The sequence below is a fragment of the Oncorhynchus kisutch genome, linkage group LG20, assembly GCF_002021735.2.
Source record: "Oncorhynchus kisutch isolate 150728-3 linkage group LG20, Okis_V2, whole genome shotgun sequence".
NCBI classification, from domain to species: Eukaryota; Metazoa; Chordata; class Actinopteri; order Salmoniformes; family Salmonidae; genus Oncorhynchus; species Oncorhynchus kisutch.
The window spans coordinates 12725596-12747819 of NC_034193.2; the positions used below are offsets into that span (position 1 = coordinate 12725596).

The 22224-nt window shown below is 45.4% G+C and overlaps 2 protein-coding genes across 2 annotated transcripts; both read right to left on the reverse strand.

The window, feature by feature from the left end:
* Nucleotides 1–1964: 1964 nt before the first annotated feature.
* LOC109866090 (rap1 GTPase-GDP dissociation stimulator 1) lies at nt 1965–8763 on the reverse strand. The gene is made up of 5 exons (XM_031799065.1): nt 7425–8763; nt 6344–6448; nt 5142–5264; nt 4918–5043; nt 1965–4805 (listed from the first exon to the last, which is right to left on the reverse strand). Exons 1-5 carry the CDS (start codon nt 7531–7533, stop codon nt 4330–4332), a joined length of 939 nt encoding a protein of 312 aa, XP_031654925.1. The 5' UTR covers nt 7534–8763; the 3' UTR covers nt 1965–4329.
* A 5644-nt stretch (nt 8764–14407) lies between these two features.
* On the reverse strand, nt 14408–20502 carry LOC109865800 (uncharacterized). The gene is made up of 6 exons (XM_020454246.2): nt 20436–20502; nt 18829–18894; nt 17702–18399; nt 15800–15980; nt 15545–15674; nt 14408–15345 (listed from the first exon to the last, which is right to left on the reverse strand). Exons 1-6 carry the CDS (start codon nt 20446–20448, stop codon nt 14670–14672), a joined length of 1764 nt encoding a protein of 587 aa, XP_020309835.1. The 5' UTR covers nt 20449–20502; the 3' UTR covers nt 14408–14669.
* Between the last annotated feature and the right edge of the window lie 1722 nt (nt 20503–22224).

Below are 22224 nucleotides of genomic sequence, written 5' to 3' on the forward strand. Positions count from 1 at the left end.
GGTCCGACCAAGCTGACTCCACACTCCAAGACTGCTTCCATCACGTGGACTGGGACATGTTTCGTATTGCGTCAGATAACAATATTGACGAATGCGCTGATTCGGTGTGCGAGTTCATTAGAATGTGCGTTGAAGATGTCGTTCCCATAGCAACGATTAAAACATTCCCTAACCAGAAACCGTGGATTGATGGCAGCATTCGTGTGGAACTGAAAGCGCGAACCACTGCTTTTAATCAGGGCAAGGTGTCTGGTAACATGACCGAATACAAACAGTGCAGCTATTCCCTCCGCAAGGCTATCAAACAAGCTAAGCGTCAGTACAGAGACAAAGTAGAATCTCAATTCAACGGCTCAGACACAAGAGGCATGTGGCAGGGTCTACAGTCAATCACGGACTACAGGAAGAAATCCAGCCCAGTCACGGACCAGGATGTCTTGCTCCCAGGCAGACTAAATAACTTTTTTGCCCGCTTTGAGGACAATACAGTGCCACTGACACGGCCTGCAACGAAAACATGCGGTCTCTCCTTCACTGCAGCCGAGGTGAGTAAGACATTTAAACGTGTTAACCCTCGCAAGGCTGCAGGCCCAGACGGCATCCCCAGCCGCGCCCTCAGAGCATGCGCAGACCAGCTGGCCGGTGTGTTTACGGACCTATTCAATGAATCCCTATACCAGTCTGCTGTTCCCACATGCTTCAAGAGGGCCACCATTGTTCCTGTTCCCAAGAAAGCTAAGGTAACTGAGCTAAACGACTACCGCCCCGTAGCACTCACATCCGTCATCATGAAGTGCTTTGAGAGACTAGTCAAGGACCATATCACCTCCACCCTACCTAACACCCTAGACCCACTCCAATTTGCTTACCGCCCAAATAGGTCCACAGACAATGCAATCTCAACCACACTGCACACTGCCCTAACCCATCTGGACAAGAGGAATACCTATGTGAGAATGCTGTTCATCGACTACAGCTCGGCATTCAACACCATAGTACCCTCCAAGCTCGTCATCAAGCTCGAGACCCTGGGTCTCGACCCCGCCCTGTGCAACTGGGTACTGGACTTCCTGACGGGCCGCCCCCAGGTGGTGAGGGTAGGCAACAACATCTCCTCCCCGCTGATCCTCAACACTGGGGCCCCACAAGGGTGCATTCTGAGCCCTCACCTGTACTCCCTGTTCACCCACGACTGCGTGGCCACGCACGCCTCCAACTCAATCATCAAGTTTGCGGACGACACAACAGTGGTAGGCTTGATTACCAACAACGACGAGACGGCCTACAGGGAGGAGGTGAGGGCCCTCGGAGTGTGGTGTCAGGAAAATAACCTCCCACTCAACGTCAATAAAACTAAGGAGATGATTGTGGACTTCAGGAAACAGCAGAGGGAACACCCCCCTATCCACATCGATGGAACAGTAGTGGAGAGGGTAGCAAGTTAAGTTCCTCGGCATACACATCACAGACAAACTGAATTGGTCCACTCACACAGACAGCATCGTGAAGAAGGCGCAGCAGCGCCTCTTCAACCTCAGGAGGCTGAAGAAATTCGGCTTGTCACCAAAAGCACTCACAAACTTCTACAGATGCACAATCGAGAGCATCCTGTCGGGCTGTATCACCGCCTGGTACGGCAACTGCTCCGCCCTCAACCGTAAGGCTCTCCAGAGGGTAGTGAGGTCTGCACAACGCATCACCGGGGGCAAACTACCTGCCCTCCAGGACACCTACACCACCCGATGTTACAGGAAGGCCATAAAGATCATCAAGGACATCAACCACCCGAGCCACTGCCTGTTCACCCCGCTATCATCCAGAAGGCGAGGTCAGTACAGGTGCATCAAAGCTGGGACCGAGAGACTGAAAAACAGCTTCTATCTCAAGGCCATCAGACTGTTAAACAGCCACCACTAACATTGAGTGGCTGCTGCCAACACACTGACAATGACACTGACTCAACTCCAGCCACTTTAATAATGGGAATTGATAGGAAATTATGTAAATATATCACTAGCCACTTTAAACAATGCTACCTTATATAATGTTACTTACCCTACATTATTCATCTCATATGCATACGTATATACTGTACTCTATATCATCGACTGCATCCTTATGTAATACATGTATCACTAGCCACTTTAACTATGCCACTTTGTTTACATACTCATCTCATATGTATATACTGTACTCGATATCATCTACTGTATCTTGCCTATGCTGCTCTGTACCATCACTCATTCATATATCCTTATGTACATATTCTTTATCCCCTTACACTGTGTATAAGACAGTAGTTTTGGAATTGTTAGTTAGATTACTTGTTGGTTATTACTGCATTGTCAGAACTAGAAGCACAAGCATTTCGCTACACTCGCATTAACATCTGCTAACCATGTGTATGTGACAAATAACATTTGATTTGATTTAGGGAGCGTCGTCTCTAGTTACCACAGCCACAAAGTCAAATCCCCGCCTATCTACAATTTCTCTTCTTAAAAGGTAAAAGGCGACTTGAAACCGTAACTACACTGCTAACCTTATATCTACCCCTAACCTTAAATTATGACAAAAAAAAGCACATTTTTGTCTTCATTAATTTTTTACGATATAGCCAATTCTGGCTTTGTGGCTGTGCTATCTAGTGGAAACCCAAAGGGGAGAGACTACGAATTTGATTATTGCACCAGGAAATGAGTTAGATTTTCCCTGACCATTAAATATAAAAATTCTTACAGTAATAATTCAGCTGAAATCTTACAGCATGTTAGTTGTAAAATTGTGAGAATATGTAGATTATCTAAAAACGTGTTAAGCCCTATTTTGCCATTTTTAAATAATAGGTTGTTCATAGCATATGAAATGTGAAAATGTAATCTACAATTTACTATTGTTCATACTGTTTACTGTCGAGTGTCACAGTATGAGTCATAAAACCCGGAAATTGTTCCAATTGTTCCATCTGGGATGTTATAACTACTTCAAATGTATCTGTTTCGTGTAGGAATACCCTGGCATGACGTTTCGATAACCACGCAAATCTCTCTGACAAGGTAACGTTCATCAATAATTAGCATTGCGAATTTTTTAGAGTAAATTTAGGCGAATTTATTGATAAAACTCACCTTGTCCGAGAGAGAATTACACGGCTATTAAAACGTCATGCCAAGGAACACCTACACCAAACACACAATTAATTATACTTTATTTATTCACAATGTGAAAAATTAATGGCGGAAAAAACATTGGAACCATTTCCGTTTTTTTTTAAATGCATAAAATTTAAAATAAAATGAATAGCTAATAAAAAAAAGCACAATCTGAGCTTTCTAACAGTGTAAGGCATTACTAGGTACTGTTCATGGCCTTCATGAACATGTGTTTTATATGGCCATCCACTTAACGTTAACGGTCAACAGGTTCAAAGGATGCAGAATGAGGTTGAAATACTTGTGGAGTAGTAAAATTGGCTAACGAATTGTCAAAAACATGGTTTTATATGGCACAGCAGAAATTTCAAGTGTCACCGGTTCTTGCATATGAAATTGTTTTATGGGAAAACTACTGTTCTGACATTTTAAACATTGTCTATGATACAAAACCCAGAGAGAGAGAGAAAGAGCTACACAGGAAGAAGTTCAGTCTAAGATTGTATTGTGTATAATGAATGTTATGAACAAACCTATCGGCCGCTATACGGACCTAGTAGTGTGTGTGTGTGTGTGTGTGTGTGTGTGGGTAAATCCATTTGAATTTAATTTAAAAAAAGGGACATCTTGGACCTGAATGCCAAAACCTTCAAAAGATAAAGGTTCTCAAAGTTGGACATTTGCATACCCCACCATACCATGACACATGTCTTCATCACTGACTGAAAAAGGTAAACAGTTGAGTTTGATATCATTTAAAAGCGTACAAAGCAGGGTTGTCAAACTATTTTAGAATTTCTTCAAAACAAAATAAAGAAATAGATTTGAAACTTTAACGTCAATTTTGAAAAGAAATTGAACTCCGATTTATTTCTAATTGGGTAAGGTATATCCAGAACCCCAACACCCACAGTCATCTCGGTTTCTGTCTGCAGTCCTGATGTATCTGTAGTGACTTTCAGAGTCAACCTGTTTGTAGTCCATAAAATGCCATGTTTGTAGTCCATTCCTCTCTAAGGTGTGAATGAGTTCTCCTGTTTGTCATTGATAGAATACCATATTCATAGTCAATGAAAAACGTTTTTAGTTCATAATATGGTGCGTTGTTTGTAAACCATGATATACTGCCATGTTTGTAGTCCATAATATGCTGCCATGTTTGTAGTCCATCCCCCTCTCAAAGGAAGATGTGGAAGATCAGTGACTTGAGGCTCCTACTGTTGGGAATGTTCTGAACGGAGTACTTGATGGCTTTGTAGAACCTAGGACACGTTCCCAGGTGAGAGAGTGGTGAACGTCGCACAGTCCGGCGGTTGTTATGCATTGTCCAGAACCCGATGGAGTAACGGGATAACACCTCGATGCTGACGGTGTGTTGCCCGGGCGACCACTGGGTCAGTCTGACGACTGTAACCATGGAGCCAAAGCCGCAGGAGTGACAAGTCACGCCACGAAACACAGACTCCTCGGGACATAGTGACACGCCTCTCTCCCACGATATACCTCCATCCTCCCCCCCCTCTCCCATGTCACCTAGGTTACACAGGGCCACAAGACACACACCCTCCAGAGCCTGGTTGCTTTTAAAACCCAGCAGGATTCCAACCAGCCTAGGGACCGCCCCCAAACGCAACAACTGCTCCTGTTGACACCCTGAGAGAGAGAGAAATATGTGTAAGAAAGGTTAGGTTAAGGGCTTAGACTTGAAGCGTTAGATATAAGGCTGTGGTCGAGGGTTAGGGGTCAGAGGTTAGCGATGACTCACGGCTCTCGTAGCAGATACGAGCGATAGCGCGGCCAGCGTGTATCAGCAACTCCTGATCCCTGGAGACCAGCACAGACAGCAGAGCAGATGACACCCCTGTCTCCCCACACCTCTCCCTGATCACCGCTGATGGAGAAAGAAACAGTGAATGACAACCATGAGAGGCAGAGAGAGAGAGAGGCAGAAAGAGGCAGAGAGAGAGAGAGGCAGAGAGAGAGACTTACTTTCTCTGGCCAGTTCTGACACCAGTTTAGCAGTCATTAAAGTAAGCGGTCCTCTCCTCCTAAGGGCTTGAGCCAGAGTAGGTAATACACCACTCACTGCCACCTGTTCCGCAGCCCCACGCTCTACACACCACACACACAAAGAGAGATTAAATGCACAGCATCATATTAACAAGTGCAATATACACTCTTTACTGTATTCTCCCTCCACTTACCTACAAGCCATCCAGGCATGCATGTGAATACTGTGTGTGCGTGACTGTGTGAGTGTAACCGATGTGAAATGGCTAGCTAGTTAGCGGGGTTCGCGCTAATAGCGTTTCAATTGGTGACGTCACTCGCTCTGAGACCTTGAAGTAGTTGTTCCCCTTGCTCTGCAAGGGCCGAGGCTTTTGTGGAGCGATGGGTAAGGATGCTTCGAGGGTGGCTGTTGTCGATGTGTGCAGAGGGTCACTGGTTCGAGCCGAGATAGAAGCGAGGAGAGGGACGGAAGCTAAACTGTTTCATGAATAATGTGTGTGCCATGTAAACTCAGCAAAAAAATATTATAATAATAAAAATATTTACACATGTTAAGTTTGCTGAAAAAAATCTGCAGTTGACAGTGAGAGGACGTTTCTTTTTTTGCTGAGTTTATGTACATTGTGTATGGTTTGTTTACGTGTGTGTGAGTTTAATCCAGGCAGGTTAATCAACCCTGTGACCTTTTCGCCTCTCCCTCCCATTTCGTCTCTCTTTCTCCCTCCCTCCCTCTCTCTCCCTCAGACACAAACGGCTTAGCGACTGTTTGTCCAATTGGTCACGCATCCAACTCTCCCGCTCTCAACCCCTTCCTTCCTTCTCTCTCTTGTTCCTCACTTGTTACCACAAATGTATATTCTTAAAATGTGATTTTAAACCTAACCTTAACCCTAAACTGAAAAACACACTGCTAACCCTAACCTAAAATAAGACCAAAAAGCTAATTTTGATGTTCATGAATATCTACGATATTTGGACTTTGTGGCTGTGGTAACTAATGGACCCCCCCCCCCCCCATCCTGTTTAACAATAGCTTGGCTACTGTACATAATATACTTTTGGAGAATAGACAAAATCGAAGTTCTCCCTTGAAGGAAAGGCCACCTTTTTGTGTAATTTTTGGTTTCGTTGGCAGGTAGTGTCCTCTTTGCTGTGGTCAGAGGTGTGTGTGTGTGACTCACGTTTTTCCTGTATGACAGTAAGTACTGTTTCCAGGTGAGGTCGGAGTTCATCCTCGATGAGATCAGTACTGACCACAATGGCATCTAATGCATTAGTGAGAGGGTCTGAGAGGATGAGAGAGAGAGATGATTGAATATGAATATTTCCTGTACCAGTTCGCTTGTTATGATCTCCCTATAACCATAGTGCAGCATTGGTTAATACGTTTGGCTGTGGGCTGGGAGACCTGGGGTCAAGACCCTTCAATATGAACCCTGGTACAGTAAAATTATGGTGAGCTCTGGCATCGTTTTCAGCACACTTCAAGTACCTATTTGAAATGAATAACATTGTACCACATATACATGGCAGCGCTATAGACACCACAAGCAAACGTAGCAGATATGAGTCGGCCTCGTGATGAGGTACCCCTGTCCGCGAACAAAATCAGTTTCACCTTCAGCCCAGGAGGGAATTACCTCTTGGTTTAACGGTCAAGACGTTGGTTTCTCCCATTGGGGACACGGGTTCAGATCCCAGCCTGTGACACATACAGCACGTACCCTACAGAGTAGTGTAAACCTAAGTGACCATGTCAGTGTATACTTAAGATATAAGGCACGAGGGTTGTGGCATAAGGCCGTTATACCACGGCTAAGGGTCACTCCGCTTTTCGTTGTGCAACAGCTCTTAGCCATGGTATATTGGCAAAATACCACAAACCCCCGAGGTGTCACTGTTTACCAACGTAATTTAGCAGTAAAACAAATAAACGTTTAGTCATACCCGTGCTATATACCACGCCTGTCAACCAATCAGCAGGGCTGGAACCACCCAGTTTATAATGTACTGATATAGAAGTGTAAGGTACATAGCAACAGCAGCTGTGTCAGGTCGCATAGTAATCCCCTCTCCCGTGGCGCGCTGTACACACTGGTGCCATGCTAGTGTTCATATCAAATTAAGCAATATCCGTGGTGTAATGCTCAGTGCTCAATAGTATGTTTAGGTAGGTGTGTGGCTCAGTCCAACACAGCGTAGTGTCTATCTTCACACACCAAACTTAAAACAAAAAAAAATGCTATTCTACTCAACACTCACCTTTGGGTACCACTGGCAGTAGTCGACCGGAGTCACTGGTCGGCCGCAGTCTATCCATGTGTGTGTTGTGGGTGTGTATGCGTGCATATGTGTCAGTATAGACTCCCATCCGGCCTTTTTGTTCCAGTTGTTTCTCAAATCGTCTGTCAGCCAGACAATGTTCTCTACACACCTCTGCACTCCCCCGCTCCCCCCTTTTCTTGTCCGTATCTCTTCGCCAGCTTTCTGGAACATCTGTCTGTTGCTGTTTCAGACACCGTCTTCTCCTTTCTTTCTACCTCGTCTCTCTTCCCTCCTCTATGGTACGCTCAGCAAGCCCCGAATCCATTTATTTCCTTCTTGCCTTTAATGTTACATATTCCGACTCCCGCTCTTTCAGGCGTTTTTCTTTCTCTCCCTCCCTCCTCCTCCTCTACGCTAATACAGAGTAAATCCTAATTCCCTGCAAAGCTGCTCTCCCTCGGTTCCTCCCTCCCTTTCACCCGCTGTGTTGGCAGACAATTCATTACCACAGTAAAAATATCCATATAACCTAGCGGTAAATACAGTGACATGGTTCCAATCGTTTTCTACCCTTCATTCTTCTATGGGATTTTAGAAACACTTAAAATTCCTTTTATCAAGGTGACTTTTATCAATATATTTGCCTGTATTTCATCAAATGAAATGCTGATTAGCTGTTAATGTGGCTATCATAAAGAACTACGAATGCCATGATGATTTGGATGAGGCTGCCAAATCTCTGCAAAATGAAGAATCTCTGGATTAACTATCTAAAGTTAGCTAAATGTTGTAATGAATAAATTGGCAACATTTCTTTAAATTAACAATTCTGAACGGTCTTGGGCAAGTTCTAAATTGACACAATACCTGTTAGCAAAGGTGTCAGCACAGGTGTCAGCTAGAGATGACATGAAGGACCTTGCAGGGATTTATAGTCTTGCATGATGTCTACTTTGATGTTAATTAGCACTTTCGAATCAGAGCCGAATATATTGATAAAAGTCAACCTTGTCCAAAAGAGATTTGCATGGTTATCAAAACGCCACGCCAGAGTAAGCCTACATGAAACACAGCCCTTATCCTAGGCGTTTCTAAAATCCCCTTTGGGAAAAATGAATGGTGGAAAAAGGATTGGAACCATTTCCCTATTTGACCGCCAGTTTTATGGGGCTTTATAGGCCCTTGGCTTGTTGGTTGACTTGACCGATTTACATTCGGCTGAATGAGCAAGGTGTTTTGCTAATCCTTGTACGTGAGGATTTTTTACTGGGTAGTTCTTTAGAATGCAGGATGATTTGTAGATCAGTGGTTCTGCACAGCACCTTGCTCAAAACATTTAAAATGTCCTTAAAAAGGTTAAGGCTAATAATACTCTGATCATTGTCTGATCGCTCCCAACCCATAAGAATCCCCACCCAGTTTATGTTAAAATGGTGGAAACACTCTACGGGCGAATAACTCCCCCCTACTGCAAGCAGTGAGGACAGCAGGAAAGAGTGATCTATGATCCTGCCTGTCCAGATGGGAGGAAGGTTCATCTCAGGGGTTAAATACTTTTCAGATTTCTGCAGCATCTGTTTATCTAACTTGAGGTTTAGCCTCTATAGTCCAATGAGTGTGTGTTTGATACAGCTAGAGGCTGACTGTTAGTTTTATGGTTACTATCTGGTTGTCTTTAGTTTATAGATATTAAACATTTCACATTTTCTTTAGATGTACATGTTTTTTTTTAGATGAGGTGAACAAGCAATTAACCCTTTGCTGTTCTAAAATGGATGGACAGCCCTCGAACAGCTATGATTGAAGCTTAGGCAGTTTTTGGCCTAGCATGCTGTTGGATTTGTTGATTTTAAATGTGTAATAAGCCCAACCTTTCTAACCACCAAGAGGATAATCTAGCTAATTAGACACTCATGTCAGTCTGTTAGCACTTCATCAAACGCAGAACCAGCAGATTGTCTTAGTTTCAATCTGAAGCCTGTTGTTACGCACAATAACCTGTTGATGGTCGGAATTAAACACATGCTAAATCGGACATAGGAAAGTCTGAAATGTGGTTGAACGCGGCACGTGTCTACAATCAAGTGGGACATTGCTGAGTTTCCTAGTTCGGACTAGCACGCGAACGAGGCAAGTCAGAGACATGTTCAAGTCTTGTGTGGGAGCAACGTTTTTATTTATAATTGTAAACAAAACAGAAGTAACCAAGAGCTAAAAAGTATAAAGACATGTCTATGTGAAACGAAACATTTACCAAACCACATCAATTTACAGAGTAGAAAGTCTGCACTAGGCTCTACACATATATTTTGCCTCAATGGCAATGTTCATGCTAAAATGGGTTATATCCATCTAGTCCGCCATCTCTCTCTACGTGTGAGGCAGAGCTGCTCGCTTCCTAAAATCTCTCTGAATTTACTATAACACCCAACCGCCAAAACAGTGAGATAGAGACATCAACGAGCTTCAGCAACTCTATAGAAAAGGATTCTCAAACCCCACTGCATGTGCAGGATTTTGGTCCATCCCTGCTCTAACACCCCTGATTCTACTAATTGTCTGTTCATCAAGACCTTGATTATCTGAATCAAGTGTTAGCAGTAGCTCTTCAGGACCAGAGTAGGAGAACCCTGATCTAGGCATGGCTCTCTCAACACAAAGGAATCAACATGCTTTGGAAAATTACAACTTTAATATAAAGTTGTCCCAATAGTCCATATTATAGTCCATATTACAGTAATTTACAATTTAGTCAATGTGTTCCAAGGCACTTAAACTCTTTTGCCTCTTATATCCTTCCATGTCTCTGTCCTCACATCACTGAGTGCTCAGTCCACTTCCAAAATCAACACTTGGCCCCTATACCCCCTAGGTATAATAATGGCATCGGAGGGGATGGCTGCCGTTTTACGGGCTCCTAACCAATTGTGCTATTTTGTGGGGTTTTTCACATTGTAACTTATTTTGTAAATAATGTTGCTGCTACTGTCTCTTATGACCGAAAAGAGCTTCTGGAAATCAGAAAAGCAATTACTCACCTCGAACTGGACAAAGATATTCTCTTTAATGAGTCCGAAGTGAAGGATATACTGCTTCTCCGAGACCAGGCCCAAATTCCTGTCATTCGCGTGAAGAAAAGACGGAAATATAGGGGGCGGAGATCGGTTCTATTGGCCAACGTTCAATCACTGAAAAATAAACTGGATGATCTCCGTTCGAGACTGTCCTACCAACGGGACATTAAAAACGAAATATCTTATGTTTCACTGAGTCGTTGCTGAACGACGACACGGATAATATACATTTGGCTGAGTTTTCCGTGCATTAGCAGGACAGAACAGCTACGTCTGGTAAGACGAGGGGTGGGGGTGTCAATTTGTCAATAACAGCTGGTGTGCGATGCATAATATTAAGGAAGTCCGAGGTATTGCTTGCCTGAGGTAGAGCACCTCATGAGAAGCTGTAGACCACACTATTTACCAAGAGAGTTGATCTATATTTTTTGTAGCAGTCTATTTACCACCACAAACCGATGCTGGCACTAAGACTGCACTCACAGAGCTGTATAAGGTCTAAGCAAACAAGAAAATGCTCATCCAGAAGAGGCGTTCCTAATGGCCAGAGACTTTAATGCAGGCAAATTTAAAACTGCTTAACCTCATTTTACCTCACCTAATTTCTACCAGCATGTCACATGTGCAACCAGTGGGAAAAAAAATATTCTTGACCACCTTTACTCCACACACAGAGATGCATACAAAGCTCTCCCTCGCCCTCAATTTGGCAAATCTCACTATAATTCTATCCTCCTGATTCCTGCTTACAAGCAAAAACTAAAGCAGGAATTACCAGTGACTCAATCAATACAGAAGTGGTCAGATGACGCGGACGCCACAGGACTGTTTTGCTAGCACAGACTGGAATATGTTCGGGGATTCATCCAATGGCATTGAGGAGTATACCACCTCAGTGACTGGCTTCATCAATAAGTGCATTGACGACATCATCCTCACAGTGACCATACGTACATATGCCAACCAGAAGCCATGGATTACAGGCAACATCCGCACCGAGCTAAAGGCTAGAGCTACTGCTTTTAAGGAGCGGGACACTTATCCAGACGCTTATAAGAAATCCTGCTATGCCATCAGACAAATGATAAAAAATAGGCAAAGCGTCAATACAGGACTAAGAATGAATCCTACTACACCGGCTCTGACGCTCGTCGGATGTAGCAGGGCTTGCAAACTATCACGGACTACAAAGGGAAACCCAGCCACGAACTGCCCAGTGACGCGAGCCTACCAGACGAGCTAAATGCCTTTTATTTGGTCTTTAGTATTTTATTAGGATCCCCATTATCTTTTGCAAAAGCAGCAGCTACTCTTCCTGGGGTTCAACATGAAACATAATACAGAATGACATAATACAGAACATCAATAGAAAACAGCAGCTCAAGGACAGAACTACATACATATTTTTTTAAAGGCACACGTAGCCTACATATCAATGCATACACACACACTATCTAGGTCAAATAGGGGAGAGGCGTTGTGCCGCAAGGTGTTGCTTTATCTGTTTTTTGAAACCAGATTTGATGTTTATTTGAGCAATATGAGATGGAAGGAAGTTCCATGCAATAAGGGCTCTATATAATATTGGATGTTTTCTTGAATTTGTTCTGGATTTGGGGACTGTGAAAAGACCTGGTGGGATAAGTGTGTGTGTGTCAGAGCGATGTGTAAGTTGACAATGCAAACAATTTGGGATTTCAACACATTAATGTTTCTTATAAAAATAAGAAGTGATGCAGTCAGTCTCTCCTCAACTCCAAGAGAGACTGGCATGCATAGTATTTCAGCCCTCTAAATACAATGAAGAGCAAAACGTGCCGCTCTGTTCTGGGCCCGCCGAAGCTTAACTAGGTCTTTTCTTGCAGCACTGACCACGACGGGACAATAATCAAGATTACACAAAACTAGAGCCTGCAGAACTTGCTTTTTGGAGTGTTGTGTCAAAAAAGCAGAGCATCTTTATTACGACTAGACCTCTCCCCATCTTTACAACCATTGAATCTATATTTTTTGACCATGACAGTTTACAATCTAAGGTAACGGCAAGTAATTTAGTCTCCTAAACTTGTTCAACAGCCACACCATTCATTACCAGATTCAGCTGAGGTCTAGCACTTAAGGAATTATTTGTACCAAATATAATGCTCTTAGTTTTAGAGATGTTCAGGACCAGTTTATTACTGGCCACCCATTACAAAACATACTGCAACTCTTTGTTAATGGTTTCAGTGACTTCATTAGCTGTGGTTGCTGATGCGCATACAGTTGAATCATCAGCATACATGGACACACATGCTTTGTTTAATGCCAGTGGCAGGTCATTGGTAAAAATAGAAAAGAGTGGAGGGCCTAGAGAGCTGCCCTGCGGTACACCACATGCTCGCTTTGAGGCAAGCAACACTGAAGCATGCATGAGAGCGCCAGCTGTTCCAGACGACTGTGTGATCACACTCTCCGTAGCTGATGTGAGCAAGATCTTTAAGACAGGACAACATTCACATATTACTAGGACGTGTACTCAGAGTATGCGCGGACCAACTGGCAAGTGTTTTCACTGACATTTTCAACCTCTCCCTGACCAAGTCTGTAATACCTGCATGTTTCAAGCAGACCAGCATAGTCCCGGTCTCCAAGAAAGCGAAGGTAACCTGCCTAAATGACTACTGCCCTGTAGCACTCACGTCGGTAGCCATGAAGTGCTTGGAAAGTCTGGTCATGGCTCACATCAACACCATAATCCTGTGAACCCTAGATCCACTCCAATTCGCATACCACCCCAACAGATCCACAGATGACGCAATCTCAATAGCACTCCACACTGCCGTTTCCCACCTGAACAAAATTAACTCCTGTGAGAATGCTGTTCATTGACTACAGCTCAGCGTTCAACACCATAGTGCCCACAAAGCTCATCACTAAGCTGAGGACCCTGGTACTAAACACCTCCCTCTGCAACTGGATCCTGGACAACACATTACCACACTGATCCTCAACACGGGGTGCGTGCTCAGTCCCTCCTGTACTCCCTGTTCACCCACGACTGCGTGACCAAGCACGACTCCAACACTATCATTAAGTTTGCTGACGACACAACAGTGGTAGGCCTGATCACCGACAACGATGAGACAGCCTATAGTGAGATCAGAGACCTGTCTGTGTGGTGCCAGGACAACAACCTCTACTTCAACATGATCAAGACAAAAAGGAGCTGATCGTGGACTACAGGAAAATAATGGCCGAACACACCCCCATTCACATCGACAGGGCCGTAGTGGAGCGGGTCGAGAGTTTGAAGTCCCTTGGTGTCTACATCACTGGCAAACTATTATGGTCCAAACACACCAAGACAGTCGTGAAGAGGGCACGACAACACCTTTTCCCCCTCAGGAGACTGAAAATACTTGGCATGGGTCCCATTATCCTCAAAAAGTCCTAGAGCTGCACCATCGAGAGCATCCTGACCGGTTGCATGACCGCCTGGCATGGCAACTGCTTGGCATCCAACCGTAAGGCGCTACAGAGGGTAGTATGTACGGCCCAGTGCATCACTGGGGCCAAGCTTCCTGCTATTCAGGACCTCAATACGAGGCAGTGTCAGAGGAAGGCCCCCAAAAAATGTCAAAGACTCCAGTCTCCCAAGTCATAGACTGTTCTCTCTGCTACCACACAGCAAGCCGTACCGGAGCACCAAGTCTAGGTCCAAAAGGCTCCGTAACAGCTTCTACCCCAAGCAATAAGACTGCTGACCAATTAACCAAATGACCAACCGGACTATTTACATTGAACCCCCCCCTCGACTAACCTGTACCCCCGCACATTGACCCAGTGCTGGTACCCCCTGTATATAGCATTGTTATTGTTATTTTATTGTTACATTATTTTGTAAATATTTTCTTAACTCTATCTTGAACTGCATTGTTGGTTAAGGGCCTGTAAGTAAGCATTTCAAGGTAAGGTCTACTACACCTGTTGTATTCGGCGCATGTGACAAATCAAATTTGATTTGCTATACCTATCCAATTGCTTTCACCTATCCAATCCCCTCATATCTAGGCCTACACAAGTGTAGGAGCCAGAAACTGTTTCTGGAACGAGGCTATGTTTCTGTTGGCACAACTGTTGGGTTTTCCTTTCTGCTGGAGTTTGCAGCTACACATTCTGTAACTTTTCAATTCGTTTGTGTACATCCAGCTGCAGAGTTTCCTTCTGTGTTGCCAGGAGTTCTCTTTTTGGCCATCTTTGCATTCCCCTCTTCCCTGGTATCCGTGGCAACGTGTGGGGAGGGGTTTAGCTTAACCTTCTTACCCTTCCCCTTCTCCTGAGCCGCTTCCTGTTTCCTGTCTGAGGCCCCTGAAGCGGCTCTCTTCCTGTAAGATCCCCTGGGGCCACGCTGGACGCCTCGACCCTTCTGATGTTTCAGTGGTTCCTTAGGGAGCTGGGTGTCTGTCTGGGTCTCGTTCTGGGTCTCTTGGCAGCACCGGAGGGGCTGGGTTTGAGTCCCGTTGTTGTGGGGCTGGGCTATCACATAGAGACTTTTCAAGGGGGGTTGGGCGGCGAATGGGCCCAGGGGCGTCGGATTGGTGATAACAGGGGGGGTGACGAGGGACATGGACGTCTGAAGGGCCGGAGAAGGCCTAGTTTTGACAGCCGTCCTAGTGGGAGTTTGGTGTGAAGGCATGGTGTTCACTAGACAGGCGATTAGCTGCACCTGGTAGTCAATGAGGGTAGAGATGATGTCGAAGGTGGCGTCCATCACGCCCGTGCTCATACCGTGGGTCACATTGTCCATCAGACGACTGTTAGCTGGGTCCCTGAAACACAGTCTCATCTCCTCTAGCTGGGCTCTGAGAGGGGTGGGGGAGGAGCGAGGGGACTAATTAACAAACTGACAAATAGGAAAAGATTAAACGATGACAGATACATCATTTTCCTATCTATGGGACATATTCAGAAGTTAAGATGCTTTGAAATACCAGTAGTAACTGGCATTGACGACTGGATGACCTTGGACCCAACATAAAGTATACGTCTATGAGAGCTTACTTGGTATCGATGATCTTGGACCAGTGCTGCACAGGGTTGGTCTCCTCTATGAGCTGCTCGGCCATTTTGGTGAAGTTGAGGTGTTTGATAGCCAGGGACTTCATGTCACTACACAGCATTGTGGTGTCGCCTGAAGGAACACACACACACACACACGTTACAGAAGTTGAGGTAATCGTTTTAGGTAGCTAGTTGACATGCCACTACCCAGCGTTCTTGTGTCACCTGGAGAAAATCTCTCTCTCCCCCTCTTACCCTCGGTGAGCCTGGAGAAGGCACTGGTGATATAGGCAGGGATCTCGACGGGGGGGATTCCAGCCTTAATCAGGTTTTTCACCAATCTGTTCTTGCTGTCTCGGTCTGCAGGGTTCTTCCCAGTGTACATCAGCAACGTTCTCACTGACATCTTCTCTGGCGCACCCATCCTCCTCAGCACCTATCAATCAATGGGTAAATATCAATCATTTCAATGACCATTGAACAGTCCCAGATCCCAAAGTGTACCATTAAATTAAATGAACAACAATATATACTGAACAAAAATATAAAACACAACATGTAAAGTGTTGGTCCCATGTTTCATGAGCTGAAATAAAAGATCCCAGAAATGTTCCATACGCACAAAAAGCTAATTTCTCTCAAATGTTGTGCACAAATTTCTTCTTTGCCAAGATAATCCATCCACCTGACAGGTGTGGCATATCAAGAAACTGATTAAACAGTATGATCATTACACAGGTGCGCCTTGTGCTGGAGACAACAAAAAGGCCACTCTGTGCAGTTGTCGCACAATACCACAGATATCTCAAGTTTTGAGGGAGCGTGCAATTGGCATGCTGACTGCAGGAATGTCCACCAGAGCTGTTGCACTGAGAATTTAATGTTAATTTCTCTACCATACGCTGCCTCCAATACCGTTTTAGAGAATTTGGCAGTACGTCTAACCGGCCTCCACATGTGGAGCCCAGGACCTCCACATCCGGCTTCTTCACCTGCAGGATCGTCTGAGACCAGCCACCAGGTCAGCTGATGAAACTGAGGAGTATTTCTGTATGTAAAAATGCTATTCTGATTGGCTGGGCCTAGCTCCCCAGTGGGTGGGCCTATGCCCTCCCAGGCCCATCCATGGCTGAGCCCCTGCCCAGTCATGTGAAATCCATAGATTAGGGCCTAATCAATTTATTTCAATGGACTGATTTCCTTACATGAACTGTAACTTTCTAAAAACGTTTTTTTGCCCTTTTTCTCCCCAATTTTGTAATATCCAATTGGTAGTTGCAGTCCCATCGTTTTTTCCCCTTTTTCTCCCCAATTTCGTGGTATCCAATTGTTGTAGTAGCTACTATCTTCTCTCATCGCTACGCGAAGGTTGAATGTCATGGGTCCTCCGATACACAACCCAACCAGCCGCACTGCTTCTTAACACAGCGCGCATCCAACCCGGAAGCCAGCCGCACCAATGTGTCAGAGGCTACACCGTGCACCTGGCAACCTTGGTTAGCGCGCACTGCGCCCGGCCTGCCACAGGAGTCGCTGGTGCGCGATGAGACAAGGACATCCCTACCGACCAAGCCCTCCCTAACCCGGACGACGCTAGGCCAATTGTGCGTCGCCCCACGGACCCCCCGGTCGCGGCCGGTTACGACAGAGCCTGGGCGTGAACCCAGGGACTCTGATGGCACAGCTGGCGCTGCAGTACAGCGCCCTTAACCACTGCGCCACCCGGGAGGCCCCTCGCTCCAACTCTCATATGGACTTGGAAGAGGCGAAGGTCCAGAGTCATGTCTCCTCTGAAACACGACCCTGCCAAGCCACACTGCTTCTTGACACAATACTCGCTTAACCCGGAAGCCAGGAAACACCGTACAACTGGTGACTGTGTCAGCGTGCATGTGCCTGGCCCGCCGCAGGAGTCGCTAGAGCGCAGGCCAGACCCTCCCCTAACCCGGATAACGCTGAGCCAATTGTGTGCCAACTTATGGGTCCCCCGGTGGCGGCCGGCTGCAACACAGCCCGGGATCGAACCCGGTCTGTAGTGACGCCTCAAGCACGGCGCTGCAGTGCCTTAGACCACTGCACCATTTGGGAGGCCTAAGTCGTTGAAATTGTTGCATGTTGCGTTTATATTTTTGTTCAGTATATGATATTTACTATTACCTCTTCTTTGTGGACCAGGTATGGCTGCGGTGCAGGTCTCACATCTCCGTGTTGCAGCATAGAGACCACCTCTGCCACGACAGTAGCGGTCTGAGTCTGGGCATCAGCCTTGGTTGGGGCTGCATCCCTGGCTATCAGAGGCTTGGGTTGGAAGTGAACCATCTTCCTAGTCTGCCTTGGAGCATTAGGAGGGTCTGTTCTCCCTACTGCAGGCTGGATTTGGGCTTTGACACTGGCTACAATCTGGGATTGAACTGTGACCCCAGTTGGAGTCTTGATCTGGGACTGTCCTGGCACTTTAAGTGGGTCTATTTTCCCAGCTATAGTTTGGGGTTGAATTGTGATCCTGGCTGTAGTTTGGGGTTGAGTCGTGATCCTGGCTGTAGTTTGGGGTTGGGTCCTGACCCCAGCAGCATTCTGGGGCTGAGCTAGTACATAGATGTGTTTCCTAGTGCCTGGTACCTGGGTTTGCGTCGAGCCCCCAGCAGAGAAAGGTTGGGATACAATAAAGATGCGTTTTGTGGATGGGACTGGAGTCCGGGTTTGGGTTGCATCTACAGTGGGAGTCCGAATCTGGATTTGTGGCTCTTTGGGAGCCCGCCGGGGCATGGGTACTACGTAGATGCGCTTCTTGGGGACACCGACTGATGTTTGAGATTGGGTCACGACCACAACTGGAGTCGAGGCCTGGGAAGTCCCTGGCAGTTTGGAGGGAAGTAAAAGCATTTAAATCCACAGTAACTGTTGTTTTCTGACATCTACTTTGCAATTTGATACGTTTGTTAACGTGTATTCAGCCAGCACCTCCAAGTTCATGCTAAATGATCTGCCTTTTCTCTAGTCACAAAAATACAAGCCGAGAGAACCATATACCTACCGGCTCTCTAAAAAAGTTGGGTTAACAATTATTCCCTGTGGACATTTGTATCATATTTCGAGTGGTTGAAGGACTAACCACTCAGAAAACTGGTAGAGTAAGTTCAAATGTAATTTTATTCAATATTTTGGCTTCTAAGGAAAACTTTGACAATTTTGCAGGGAGAAGTTTCAGACTTTACATCAAGCATTGGTATAAAAGCCTGATTAATATGGCAACCTTAAATTCATGCTTCAGACAATGTACATACCTGCATATCTCTCTGCCTTCTTGGCCAGATGATGGATCATATCCTTCCCCTCAGGGGTTCTGTTCCCTGCAATTCAATTAGAGAAGTCCTTAGTCACCATCAAAGCAGGGTTTCTTATCAAACCTGGTCTTGGAGATGTGTACACATTTCATTATTGTCCAGTACGAACACATTAAATCAGCCAATCAAGGACTGGATAATTAGTTGGTACTAGTTTGTCAGGTCAGGTGTGTTATTGGCAGTGCACAGCTAAAATGTAAATGTGCAACCCTTGTGGGTTCCTAGAACGATGGAAGTGTTGCAAGTCAATGCACACACCTAATCACCACCTTCCCTCCCACACACTCCCCTGCCGCATTCAAAACAACTGGGAACTCTGAAATCCCAGACTTACGAGCGTTCAAAACAACTGGGAACTGGGGGGGAAATAAGCTCTGACTGGTGAAATTGTTTTTGAACAGTCTCCCAAGTCAGAAACTCTGGCATCTTTCTAGAACTGACTTTCCGACCTGAAGATGACTGACCTCATTTTCAGTTGCCGCGTTCAAAACAACTCCATGTCAAATCAAGTCTGATCTTCAGGTCAGAAAGTCAGCTCTCCAGAAAAAGGCCAGAGCTCCCGAGTTTGAATTCTGAGTAGGATGACTGTTCAAATCAATTTTTCCCAGTCAAAGCCAGTTTTGTTTTTAGTTCCCAGTTGTTTTGAACGCGGCAACAGTTGTCTTGAAAGCGCCATCCTTTTATTTCTCCTCCTGCTGTCTGTGACAGTCCAGACATATCAAAGATTTTTATAACTAACCCAAGATGGTCTATCTATCTAGCCTGTCGTTTCCAATGAGAGCAAATTAATCATAGTACGTAGAACAAGCAAGGGGGTGGGCAGACCCAAGCATTGGCCAGTGAGATCTTATGGGCGCATTCTAGAATTATTTGCATATTTCCGTTATGGAACGCCTACCCTGTGACCCTGTACCTACCCCGCACTTTTTTTTAGAAACTTTGGTAAAGTCTACAAAACTTTGTCAACTCTGTTCGTAACAGATTTTAGTTTTGGGAACAGAAAACTGTAATGATATCTAATGTTTAATTGATGAGAAAATTATCTGAATGTCAGCCAAAATCCATCTCACTCCATCTCCTCCCACTGCCGGCCACTGGGCTTCCTTTCATCACCATGTGGAATACGCCAACCGGATGCTTAAGATTTATACATCCGGTGAAACATCTGGACCATTGTTCAAGCTGTGATATCATCATCATCATCATCATCATACCCAACCAGCTAGCTAATTAGCTACAACATCATGCTGATAGGCAATAACTAGCGTACAGCTAACACATAAATGCATGCATTTGAAATGCAAACAGTCACAAACTCGTTCATTTTCAGACTGGATAGCAAAGCAAACATCACAAACTAGCTATCGCTTGTTAGCTAGCTAGTTAGCTACTTTGCTAGTACAACAGCTAACATTACAGTCTGTGTTTACTAGTTAACAAACACCTTGTGAAATGTAAATAGTTACGTTAATATTTATTAAATAATATCCATGCACTCCCAATCGCTAGTATGTTTATGCGAGGGTGAAATAATTTAGCAAGCTTACCAGAGGGCTCCATGTTGATGATGCGCTATAAGATAACGTTGATGTGCGGCCAAAAATATCTGCCGTCTGATTGGTTTGACGCTAAAAATAATAGTGCACAGTGATTGGCTTGAATCTACAACGACCCAATCATATCTCTGCAAAGTGAATATAAATGTCCTGTTCAAAACAACTTCCAACTCCGGAACTCTGAAATCTCTGACTTTGAAAAAACTTCGGAAATGTATATAGCCTCCACATTGACTCTGTACCGGTACCCCCTGTATATAGCCTCCACATTGACTCTGTACTGGTACCCCCTGTATATAGCCTCCACATTGACTCTGTACCGGTACCCCCTGTATATAGCCTCCACATTGACTCTGTACCGGTACCCTGTATATAGCCTCCACATTGACTCTGTACCGGTACCCCCTGTATATAGCCTCCACATTGACTCTGTACCGGTACCCTGTATATAGCCTCCACATTGACTCTGTACCGGTACCCTGTATATAGCCTCCACATTGACTCTGTACCGGTACCCCCTGTATATAGCCTCCACATTGACTCTGTACCGGTACCCCCTGTATATAGCCTCCACATTGACTCTGTACCGGTACCCCCTGTATATAGCCTCCACATTGACTCTGTACCGGTACCCTGTATATAGCCTCCACATTGACTCTGTACCGGTACCCCCTGTATATAGCCTCCACATTGACTCTGTACCGGTACCCTGTATATAGCCTCCACATTGACTCTGTACCGGTACCCTGTATATAGCCTCCACATTGACTCTGTACCGGTACCCTGTATATAGCCTCCACATTGACTCTGTACCGGTACCCTGTATATAGCCTCCACATTGACTCTGTACCGGTACCCCCTGTATATAGCCTCCACATTGACTCTGTACCGGTACCCTGTATATAGCCTCCACATTGACTCTGTACCGGTACCCCCTGTATATAGCCTCCACATTGACTCTGTACCGGTACCCTGTATATAGCCTCCACATTGACTCTGTACCGGTACCCTGTATAAAGCCTCCACATTGACTCTGTACCGGTACCCTGTATATAGCCTCCACATTGACTCTGTACCGGTACCCCCTGTATATAGCCTCCACATTGACTCTGTACCGGTACCCTGTATATAGCCTCCACATTGACTCTGTACCGGTACCCCCTGTATATAGCCTCCACATTGACTCTGTACCGGTACCCCCTGTATATAGCCTCCACATTGACTCTGTACCGGTACCCCCTGTATATAGCCTCCACATTGACTCTGTACCGGTACCCTGTATATAGCCTCCACATTGACTCTGTACCGGTACCCCCTGTATATAGCCTCCACATTGACTCTGTACCGGTACCCTGTATATAGCCTCCACATTGACTCTGTACCGGTACCCTGTATATAGCCTCCACATTGACTCTGTACCGGTACCCTGTATATAGCCTCCACATTGACTCTGTACCGGTACCCTGTATATAGCCTCCACATTGACTCTGTACCGGTACCCCCTGTATATAGCCTCCACATTGACTCTGTACCGGTACCCTGTATATAGCCTCCACATTGACTCTGTACCGGTACCCCTGTATATAGCCTCCACATTGACTCTGTACCGGTACCCTGTATATAGCCTCCACATTGACTCTGTACCGGTACCCCTGTATAAAGCCTCCACATTGACTCTGTACCGGTACCCTGTATATAGCCTCCACATTGACTCTGTACCGGTACCCCCTGTATATAGCCTCCACATTGACTCTGTACCGGTACCCTGTATATAGCCTCC

Coding starts and splice junctions, on each gene's coding strand:
- LOC109866090 (XM_031799065.1), bottom strand. CDS start 7,533: ATGGGAGTCTATACTGACACATATGCACGCATACACACCCACAACACA. Junction 6,449..7,424: donor ACTGCCAGTGGTACCCAAAG/GTGAGTGTTGAG, acceptor TCATCCTCTCAG/ACCCTCTCACTAATGCATTA. Junction 5,265..6,343: donor TACTGTCATACAGGAAAAAC/GTGAGTCACACA, acceptor TGTGGTGTGTAG/AGCGTGGGGCTGCGGAACAG.
- LOC109865800 (XM_020454246.2), bottom strand. Junction 15,981..17,701: donor ACCTGGTCCACAAAGAAGAG/GTAATAGTAAAT, acceptor ATTGATTGATAG/GTGCTGAGGAGGATGGGTGC. Junction 15,675..15,799: donor CTTCTCCAGGCTCACCGAGG/GTAAGAGGGGGA, acceptor GTGTTCCTTCAG/GCGACACCACAATGCTGTGT.